This window comes from the organism of the source record quoted next, unplaced genomic scaffold (genome assembly GCF_019419815.1).
Source record: "Pyrus x bretschneideri cultivar Hongxiangsu unplaced genomic scaffold, Pyrus_bretschneideri_v1 Contig35, whole genome shotgun sequence".
NCBI classification, from domain to species: domain Eukaryota; kingdom Viridiplantae; phylum Streptophyta; class Magnoliopsida; order Rosales; family Rosaceae; genus Pyrus; species Pyrus x bretschneideri.
The window spans coordinates 2737288-2749027 of record NW_025999668.1 but is presented as its reverse complement, the minus strand read 5'-3'; the positions used below and the strand labels follow the sequence as shown (position 1 = coordinate 2749027).

Sequence of the window (11740 nt, the reverse complement as noted above, 5' to 3'; positions counted from 1 at the left end):
CATCATTTATGATCTATCGTTGGAGGAGTGTAAGGGCAGTTGGGTTACTTTGTTTAAGCTCCTTGAGTGGTGTAATGTTGTTGGTTCTTCTATCAATAAAACTCTTTATCTTTTCTCTCAAAGAAAGAAAAATATCATACAAATGTATTTATCCATTATAAATCTTGTTTCTCTTAAATAAAATTCTTTTGGCACCTAGTATTTTATTTCTTACATGGCATACTTGAGAAGTTAGAAACATTTTGACTTCAACAAGAAGGTGTTCATGTTGATTAAGTATTACATACCCGTAAGCTCAAAGACGAGTCATCAACTCTAAAATTTAAAACATTATCCCAAACAACTTTAGAGAAATATTTTAGTTCATCTTAAACTTTTATTTCTAATATTGCGTATTTGTGTATTCATTGACAATTATAACAATGTGGAGGTGTGTTTCCTTAAAATGCGACCAAGAAAAATTATTACTTAATACAATGTGGAGTTTATTCCTATAGTTAATTGGTCCTAAGTTGGGACCAAAAATTTTTATGACGTTAAAAAGATTATTATTTTATAGAGTATTACTTTAAAGAAGTTTTACCGTAGTTAGATTTTGTTGTCAATATTCTTACTCTTCTAATATTTGTCTTTTGTTGTATAATTAAAATCTAAGGGAGGGGTTAATTATGTAGGTTTGGTTAATTCTGGACCTCGATTATCGATCTTTTCCCATTCCGTGGTGTTCTGTCACTTTGTTTTTTCAGTGAGTGGAATATTCTTTGGTTGCACTGATTGATTCTTGAAGGTGATTTTCAAAATATTTTATAAATATGTTCGAGGTTACGTGGAAGCAACCATTAGACTTCCTTAGCGAATACTAGCGCCATCCATTTACTATTTTGAAGTGAAAAAAAATTATAATAAGCGAAATTAATAATGCTATGTGACCGTCTACAAGATTACTGGAGAATGAAAAGGGGATATGGAAGAGACATGGAACATGGCACACACATGTCCACTGAAATCCACCTGTTTTTGGACTCAACTTAAATGTACAATCGTAATTAAAATTTTCATTCACTCACGTCAATTGATATTTTTGGTATTTTATTTTGACCTAAAAAGTATATCCTCATAGGAAACGTCCAGCTGCATATCACAAACTCTTTTCTGACCACTTATAAAAGATGATAGAATTTGCAGAAAACTATATCAGCCAAAAGCTCATCACATAAGGAATTAACTCAGCTTCTGAAAATACCTTCCTTTCTTGTATCCAGTTTTAACACCAGCAGCAGCAGGATGTCAAATATTTCATCAAATTCTCTCCCAGCTGTTGATGACAGGTTTGCTTTTCTTTCTTGCACATGAAGCTTCTCGTTTCAACCTCCTTCTTCCTTCTGTTTCAGTACTACTACATGTTTTAGAAATTGTGTTTAAAGATGAGTATTGAGTTATTTGTTTGAGTGTGTATTGCTTTTGTTTAATTACAAACGTTAAGGCGGTTGGCCAGGGTGGTGGGTTTGTCTCTTTGCTTTCTATTTTGAATCATTTTTTTATTCGTAGATTATGGTAGTTTAGAATATTGTATAGTCAAACAAGAATATTGCATGGTGATGGTGTCACTCCCTTAGCTTTCTATAACTTTTTCGGTCTTTCATTCAGTATGTACACGCTCGTTATACTCAAAATATGTATTCTTTTTAGTGTGTATATAAATTTTAAATAAGGCCGATAACGAATAACGTCCGTAGATTACAAGTAAAAAAAAATACTATTACACCATAATATTAAATAATTTATATTAAGTATTGCAATGTAACACAGTTGGCTTTTCCCACATCAAGATGATGATTGCTGGATGCGCCTCAACCGTGCATACATTATCCTTAAGCAAAACAGTTTATTCACATAAGGAAGATAATGCATCTCTCTCTCCCACCAAGATAGGCTTTTATGTTACGTATATCATTTTGCTTCCAGGCCTCGTAACACATGTACACTAATATTAATAGAAATGATAAAATATATGTTTAATCATAATCACGCATGTTGTTTTGATTTAATTCATTCAATATTATAGTTAAAATAAAAAGAGGTGTGTAAAAGATTAGAAATAGGATATTCAGATGAGATTTCATTACAACTTATATGTATCTAATACAATCATCATCTTCGACAGTTGGATAATAATTAATTATATTAAGTACATATATTCATTTGAATTATTTTAACAGCTAAAATTAAATACATGTAAGTTTGTAAAAAAAATGAGCTCCCTAAACAATAACTCATCTTTTTGTGCATTATTTTTGTATTTCATGAACCTAATGTTTTTTCACATGTGATTTTTCTTGACACAATACATTTTTCCAGAATATCACATGTATTTTGTTAAAGTTCTTAACAACAACCAAACTTTTGAATAACTACATGTGAGATTCTTGAAAAAGCACAAATTTTGTCGCATTCAGAGAAATATAGTTTATATTTAGTGTTTTTTTTCTTCTCAATTATTATATTTAGTGCTTTGACAATTGCAAGCTGTAGTTAGTAAAATATGAAATATTGTAGTGCGTGTATAATTGTGCAGCCTTGTTCTAATAACACTTTGAAAAATTCGGCCAATTTTTTAAATTAAATTTCTTTTTTATTTTTCAATAATACGTGTATAATATATGTACTTATTGTAATTAAAGTTTTTAAACGTGTAATTAATGAATTATTAAGACGTTTCGAAAAGCAAAAGTCTATTTTAAAAATATGTACATACATATATAATACGCATATTAAAGAAACAAGTGCATTCCATAAAATCTGAAATATTTGCATGGCGAATTGACGATGACTTGGGTTATGTGTCATTTGGCTCCTATTATCCTTAAGCACTTTTCCAAATTAAATTTGAAACAGTAGTCCTATATTTACCATCTACTTGTATCAGCATTTGTATCATCTCTCTAATAAAGTTAAGATCCGTCAACGTATGTGATTTCCTTCTCTATTAGAGAGATGCATACAAATAGATGATAATAATAACAATTTTGAATTTGATATCAAATGTATTAGCAACAATGACATGGTTTGTGATAAATCATGATCTTTCTTAACACTGTAATATTTCTTTAATATTTCCTTAATTAAGATGATTGCCATTTCTCAAAAAAATAAAATTAAGATGATTGCGCACAAGGGAGTTGATGAAATGCCTCAAAGAACTTGCATAGTTTCTGTATATTTGTCCAGACAAGCATCTTGTTTTCTTTTTCTTTGTGTTCAAATTTTTTTGTTGCTCTTCTGTTGGCCCTAATCATCCTCATCCTCCCATTTCGTAATGGCAGTAAATCCTCCCTGGCTTTTCTCGCTCCTCTTGAAGCAATTCTGTTTGATATCGATGGAACATTGTGTGATTCAGATCCCCTCCATTATCACGCTTTCCGCGAAATGCTTCAAGAAGTAGACATCTCGCTCGCTTTCTCTCTCACGCACACATACACGCATACGTAGCATATGATACTCACAAATATTTGTGTACCGCAGGTAGGCTATAATGGAGGGGTTCCTATCTCTGAGGAATTCTACAGTGAACATATTAGTGGAAAGAATAATGAGTATCTTTGCGGTACCATCTTTCCCGATTGGGAAATCAAAAGAGCAAGAAAATTCTTGGAAGATAAGGAAGCCTTTTTCCGAAGGTAAAACTATATCAAACTGTCTTTGATCTCACAATTAATGTTCTTTTTCTGGTATATAAAATGATTTGGCATATTTATGTATGGATATTGGATGAAGTTTGTACTTGTGTCCTGAATGACAGGACTTCTATAGCTAAAGTTGTATCAACTACCACCTCTATTGATTTGTAAAGGATTCTGATCTTGTTACATATATAGCATGTCGTGATACCTGTCTACATTCTGGATTTGACAGTGTCCTAGCATAACATGTCAGACTCCGGTAACTAAAAGAAGATTTCTATAAAGACACACTCGATCTTAAGCGTTCAAGTTTTACTTCTATCCATTATGTTTTCCGTTATCTAAGGGGAACCTTTCTGATCCTAACTTACGAGACACATGCAGATTGGCATCTGAAGAATTGGAACCTGTCAAGGGCCTTGACAAGTTGTGCAAATGGATTGAAAAGCAAGGCTTGAGACGGGCTGCAGTGACAAATTCTCCACGAGCAAGTGGGGAGCTAATGATATCATCATTAGGGCTCACAGACTTCTTTGAAATTCTTGTTATTGGAAATGAATGTGATCGAGCAAAACCATTTCCAGACCCTTATTTGAGGGCTCTTGAAACACTTAAAGTGTCACATGAGCATACTTTTATCTTTGAGGTTTGGCACTTTGGCTCTCAAAACTATATGCATTGCATTAACCATAACATTCTCTGAATGGAATTCTGATATCATCTTTGTTTTGTTTTTGGTTGTTAAGGATTCCGTTTCAGGAACAACAGCTGGAGTGGCAGCTGGAATGCCAGTTGTTGGTATAGCTACAAGGAATCCTGGGACGTCATTGATTAACGCTGGAGTCTCCTTTGTTATTAAAGATTTTGAGGACCCGAAATTGTGGGAAGCACTGGAAAAGTTGGAGAAGAAGCCAGAGGCAACGGCAGAGGCAATAACAGTTGCAATTGCAACTCCAACTCCCAGTAATATATAACCTTATATATTGTGATTCTGTTCTGGTACGCTATTCAGGCATTCGAACATCTCAATCTTGTTGTATACGAGTAAAAGATTATTAGCAAGCACAGTTGTCAAATGACTCTTCTTTTGACGACTCGTGAATAAAAGCAACGTGATAGTATTTCTTCTTTTTTTCATTTCACCTTTTTATCTACCAGTTGATGGTGCTTTGATGACATATTAATTGCATAATATTGAGGGCGGCATAATGAGTTAGGATTAGACAGGTTGAGGGTTCTATTTGAACTTGAACTTGAAACTGTTTTCACGAGGGTGGATTCGGTCGTTCAGTTGGAAAAATATTGTGTTTGATTGCAACACCAGTCGAAAACTGATGCTCCAACTCTCATTTCAAAAACGTCAATTGACACAAGGACCAAGGGATGTGGTCTGGAAACTTGATTCTGTCTTGAGCAAGGGTACACTTCTCTTTTTCTTCACGAGCAGCAATTGGTTGGAGCTTGCAAGAAGTTTCTTTTTGTTGCAAAACTGGCAAAGTCTTCCTCTTCTCAAGAATCTCAAGAATCTCATAGAATTTCATGGTATACTTCCAGTCCGTCACATTGCTTACCATCGTGGTGCGGCTCCTCTAGAGGTAGTATGACATTCTTGAGAAGAAGAAGACTCTGCCAGTTTGGCACCAAAAAGAAACCAATCTTTGATTTTGGTTGGTGAGACTGGTAGTGGTAAAACAACGCAAACTCCTAAATTTGTTCTATAAAGTATTCCAAGAATCTACAAGACAACCAGTTGTTTGTGAAGAAAGAGAAGTGGTCGTTTGCTCAAGTGAGAATCAAGTTTCTAGGGCACATCATTAAGCGTGGTGGCATCTGAACGGACCTAGAGAAGCATTCAAGATTGGCAGACGCCCAAGAACATGAAAAAACTTAAGTCACATCCATCTTCAAATTCACATAAGACGCCTCCCTCTCTCTCCCTTTTGTTTATTACCTTTTAAATATCTATACTTCTATACTAACCTTCCCTGTAGACTTGTTAAACATGTCGTATTTGTTGAGTTCGTGTCATATCCGTTATCTCAACGGGTCATGTGGTGTTGTTATCTTAATCGGTGATCTGATAACAATCCGATTCGCTAATGGATTCTATAATTGCGTATCAAGTTAAAGGGTTATGTAAAAAATTGTCATGTCTAATGTCTAGATAGAACAAATGATATATTATCGGGTTCTTAATGGGTCATCCAATATCAACCTGGCTTATTAACGGATTCTTAATGGATCACCCAATATCGACCTAACTTATTAACGGGTTCTTATTGGATCACCCAATAATGGTTTGACTCGTTAACCAATTGACCCGAAACTTAATTTTCGTATTACTTTGTGTCGGGTTAATAGGGTTGTGCAAGAAATTCCAGATCTACTTCCTTATCAACCAAAACGTCTTTAAAATATTCAACTTCACCCTTATTCACATACCTAGCGCGCATGCAATGCTAATGTAAATTTATATATACATAGATGGAGACACACGCTTTTGACACAAAGTTTCATTTTGTAGGGCCCACTGTGTAAAGTATTTTAACTTCAAGGTAAAGAAGGCGAGACGAGGACTATGAGTATTAAGCTGGACTTGGAAAAAGCCTATGACCTTTTAAATTGGGATTACATAAGGTATGTTTTAATTCGCTTTGGTTTTAATGAGAAGTGAATCAACTTAATAATGGAATGCATTACATCAACTTCTTTCTCCATTTTAATTAATGGATCTCCGCATGGTTATTTCTATCCTAGACGTGGCGTACGACAGGGTGACCCCTTATCACCTTACATTTTCATTTTATGTATGGAACCGCTTATTAGATATTTTAATCGTTTGGCTTCTACTCCTAAATCCCATGTGGGAATCCTATCATCCCCTGGGGGATTTAGAATTTCAAACCTAGTCTTTGTAGATGATTATCTACTTTTTGCCCGAGCTACCCCTAAAGGGGCTAGAAATGTCCTCCAAATCCTTGAGATGTTTGCATTGACTGCAGGTCAACAGGTAAATTTTCATAAATCTTCTATTTATTTCTCAAATAATACTATCAACCAGGACAGGAACAATATTGTGAATATCTTGAGCATTCAATATAAAACCACTATTGGGAAGTACTTAGGGATCCATAATATAGTTTCTAGAAGGATCTGATTAATGAGGTAGAATTAATTAAATGGGTGAAGAAAAAGCTTGCCGGTTAGAAAGGGCAAACCCTTTCCAAGATCAGGAGACTAACTCTTATTAATTCTAATCTCACCGGGATGCCAAATAATGTAATGTCTTGCTTTAAGTGCCCCGAAAGGGTAACAACTAAAATTGATAAAGAATGGAGAGATTTCTTTTGGGGGAGAAATACTAAACTCAAACCAATGGCCTAGAAGAAGGTTTGTTCTTCGAAGAATCAGGGTGGTTTAGGAATCAAACAGATTGATCATTTTAATAATGCTTGTTTAGCCAAATTAGGTTGGAAAGTTTTAACCAATAAAGATATTGGTGGGCTGAAATAGTCAAAAGTAAATACTTACGTAAGTTTTCGATTTTTTAAATTCAAAGATTAAACAAAACTACTCACTTACTCGGAAAGACATTCTTTCTTATAGAAACATCATCCATGAGGGAATGAGATGGATTATGGGTAATGGTGAAGACATTCTCTTTTGGACCCATCAATGGGTTTTTCCTTAACCCCCTTTTTCATTTAATTCCCGTGAATGATAGAAATAATATTGATTGGAATCTTAAAGTAAGAAACTTTATAGTTCAGAATAGTGGGGATAACTTTAAATTAGCTACTGTAGTTGATGGTGACATCACTAGAAAAATTTGTAGTTTTCCCCTCCCTCTACAAAAGTCGAAGGACAAGTTAATTTGGGGTTTAACCAATAATGGGAAACTTTCTATTAAGTCTGCTACCTGGCTACAAAATCAGAACAATCACTCTAGTAATCGCCTTACCTTGTTAAAGAAAATGTGAAAGCTAACTAGTCCTCCTAAGGTTAAAATATTTGCTTGGCTTATGATTTTGCAAACCAAAAAACGCTTAAGTCGTTTTGTTAAAAATATTGATAAATTATGTTCGTTATGTAATACAGCCAAAGAAGATCAATGTCATCTCTTTTGTAATTGTGTTCTTGCTATTAAAGTTTGGAGCTCAACTTTTGGTATTTTTAATAATGATAACATTAGTGCAAATGATAACTTTTTTGATTGGTTGGAATCCTTAAGTTTTAATGACAAAGATAGCCTTTCTGATCTTGGTAAAGTAATTCACTGCTGGCAAATTTGGACAGAAAAAAATAACTTAGTGTTCAGAAGTGTGCCACCGGTCCCGATGTGTTGTGTCTCCATCGCTGGTAGTGTTGGTTCGGCTTTTCTCAAGGCTAATGGGAAGTATGACCCCAAGGAGGCTTTACCTATCTCTTCCTTTATTAAATGGCATCCTCCTAACTAGCATGATGATTAAACTCAATTTGATGGTTCAGTTTCGAACAATCGTGTGGTTGTTGCCTTTGTGCTTCGTAACAGTAATTCACAGGTGATTGGGGCAGGGGCTCTTAATCTTGACAGCGTTACTATTTCAGTAACAGAAGCAATGGGTTTGCGAGAAGGGCTCCAGTGTGCTAGGCACAAGGGTTTCACTAAAGTGATGGTGGAGAGGGACTCTAAGCTCATCATTGAAGCTATGCAGGGTTATTGGGGAATTCCTTAGAGAGTCAGCTCTATCATCAATGATATTCGTATCCTGGCTCAGTCTTTTAGTCAAGTTGACTGGAAGCACATTTTCAGGGAGGCAAACTTTATTGCAGATGCTTTAGCTCACATTGGTCTGTCACTCTAGAATCCTCATTATTGGGATTTCTATTTACCTGATGTTGCTCTTCCTACCTTTAATTTTAATTGTATTGAAAATTATTGTACTAGAGGTTTCGTGCTTTAATGAATTTCTTTGCATCCAAAAAAAAAAAAAAAAAAAACAATAGTTCATGCATAAAATATTCTTCCTCTGGTATTATTGTATATGGGAATCATCCCAACTTTACTTAGGTTTGTTTATATATGTTGTGTTTCATAAATTAACAGAATAACAACAATAAAAATAACTTCATTATTTTCTAAAAATAACTTCATTATTTTCTAAAAATAATAATGCGCCGTGATTAAGATATTGGAGAAAATTATATTTATAAAAGTATTATTACTTTAATGTAGGAAAAAAATTTCACTATTCATCTTTGCTATGAAATGGGACTTTGATTTCAACTTATTTACTATTTCGTGATTTCTAAGGTACGAGCAACATTTTGCGGATCATGCGTGCGGACATAATGTAGTCCATTTGATGAAAACTGAACGGTAGAAAACAATTTCCATTGGAATGAGCTTAGGATGAAACCAGATCATAAATGGTCCGTCATTTAATTAAAATAGTACCCGGTATGAATTCAAAATTTTTGGGATTTAAACCATACCCCCGACATTAACACTTTATGTCTTAAATAAGTCTTGTCCTCATACAAAAATGCTCCCTCTCCAGCGTTTGCTCAAACATCGTTGTCGTCGAAAACATCTTTCCTGTTTGAAAACTTGCTTCATGTTCCAAACCCAGTTATAGTTGGTTTGTGGTTGTGTTGTTTGGCCTCACATAATTTCCAGACAATAGTGAAGAAAATCAGGAGACTTTGGTTGGAGGATGTGCAATGGGTTCCAAAGAAAGGACATGCAGGAACCCTAGAATTTCAAATTTGGTGAGTTTTGAAAAAGGAACCCTAGAATTTCATTCAGTTATTTATGTTAAGCATTATAAATTAAGTTTGGTGTAAGATTAATTATGCATGTTTGTGGATCTAATTAGGTGGAATTTGTTGATATATGTCAATTTTTTTTTGCAAATTAGGGTGAGTTGTGAACTTATGAAGTTATGTTGACGGGTTGTGTAGATGCTGGGGCGTTATTTGTTGTTTTGGTAAAGTTGTAGTTTGAGTAGGGATTGAATTTTGCATCAGAATTACTGTTAACTTTATGGTGGTAGGGATTGATTTTTGTATCTGAATTATTGCTAATTTTTTGGGGGGAATTGAAATTGCTTAAGTAATGATGCTCTATTAATAACAGATGTAAGGTTATGAAGCTTTGGTGACAGGTCATCGTTAGGTGATGGCCATTGATTGTTGATGTGTGTATTGTTATGTGCATATGATATGGCAACCTAGGGTATTCAACTAGCAACGAGAGAAGAAGTGTATAGGGGAAAGGTTAACAACCTATCCCAAGGTCCCCATGTGTTAGGATTGATTAAGGAGAAGTTTAATGAGGCAGAGCTTGGTGCCTTTGGGGCAACCTACTTTGGTCACCTTCAAGGTGTGGATGAATTGGCCTTCAGTGGGCAATTGGCCATGACATGTCTCTTCGTAAAGTGGCAAATCAAGGGGTTAAAGACGGGCTGATCTATTTAATATGTTGTGAATTGACCCCAGTTCACAAAGCAGGACTTCTGCCTTATTACCAATCTACTATGTGACGAACCTTATGACATAGAGATAGAGCCACAAAGGATTAGACTGCTAAGTGAGTAGCCACAAAGGATTAGGCTGTTGAGGGAGTATTTTCCAGAGGCAGCAACCGTTACAATAACAACGGTAACTCCCAGTAATATATGGTTCTTATATATATTATGATTCTGTTCTGGTATGTTATTCAAGCATTTGGACATCTTAATCTTGTTGTATACGAGTAAAAGCTTATTAACAAGCACAGTTGTCAAATGACTCTTCTTTTGATGACTCGTGAATAAAAGCAACGTGAAAGTATTTTTTTTTTTTCATTTTACTTTTTATTTACCAGTTGATGGTGCTTTGATGCCATATTAAATCCATAATATGGAGGGCGGCAGAATGAGTTATGATTAGACAGGTCCAGGGTTCCATTTGACGTTGAACTTGAAACTGTGATCACGAGGGTGGAAATATTGTGTTTGATTGCAACACCAATTGAAAACTGATGCTCCAACTCTTATTTCAAAAACGTCAATTGACACAAGGACCAAAGGATGTGGCTTAGAAACTTGATTCTCGCTTGAGCAAATCGCAGCAATTGTTTGTGCTGCAGCAATTTGAGTGATTTTACCGTTACCAATCTCGCCAACCAAAATCAAAGATTGGTTGGCTTTGAGAGCTTGCAAGAAGTTTCTTTTTGTTGCGCAAAGTCTTCATCTTCTCAAGAATCTCAAGAATTTCTTAGTACCTCTAGAGTAAGAACTTCCGGTCCACCTATTGATCACATTGCTCACCGCAGTGCAGCTCCTCTAGAGGTAGTATGAAATTCTTGAGAAGAACTTTTCTAGTTTGGCACTAAAGAGAAACCAATCTTCGACTTTGGTTGGTGAGACTGGTAGTGTTAAAACAACCCAAACTCCTAAATTTGTTTTATAAATTGTTCCAATAATCTACAGGACAACCAGTTGTTTGTGAAGAAAGACAAGTGGTCGGTTGCTAGAGTGAGAATCAAGTTTCTAGGGTACATCATTAAGCGAGGTGGCATCTGAATGGACCTAGAGAAGATAAGGGGCATTCAATAATGGCAGACGCCCATGAACATGAAAGAACAGGAAAAAACTTAAGTTTCATCCATCCTCAAATTCACATAAGACGCCTCGTCTATTTCCCTTTTGTTTATTATTTTAAAGGATACTTTGGATGCGGTCCTTAGTCCCTAACACTCTTTGACTAAAACCTTAATAGTATTCAAAGTTTGATCAAAGTCCCTTGATTTTGTACACATCATTATATTGCTATTAATATTTATATTTTTATAGTTTTGACATTACTTGTTTGATATTTTATGAGCTTTATAATCCTATAAATTTAAAATCCCTCATTACAATAGTATTATAAACGGCTACAATAAAAAAAATTCAAACATTTGGATTGAATAAATGGATAAAAACTATGTAACAATAAGAAATAATAAACGGCAAAAGAATATATCTATAGTGTTAAAAAAAAATTGGTACATTTTACAAAAAAAATTGGTACAATTCACGTGTAACAAAGTGGTA

General features: G+C 34.7%; 1 protein-coding gene across 1 annotated transcript; it reads left to right on the top strand.

The window, feature by feature from the left end:
- The first annotated feature begins 1137 nt into the window (after positions 1-1137).
- Positions 1138-4817, top strand: LOC103941814 (haloacid dehalogenase-like hydrolase domain-containing protein Sgpp). Its single transcript, XM_018646141.2, has 5 exons — positions 1138-1328; positions 3324-3438; positions 3523-3677; positions 4065-4326; positions 4427-4817. The coding sequence occupies exons 1-5, from the start codon at positions 1285-1287 to the stop codon at positions 4652-4654; spliced, it is 804 nt and encodes a 267-aa protein (XP_018501657.2). The 5' UTR covers positions 1138-1284; the 3' UTR covers positions 4655-4817.
- The last annotated feature ends 6923 nt before the right edge of the window (positions 4818-11740 follow it).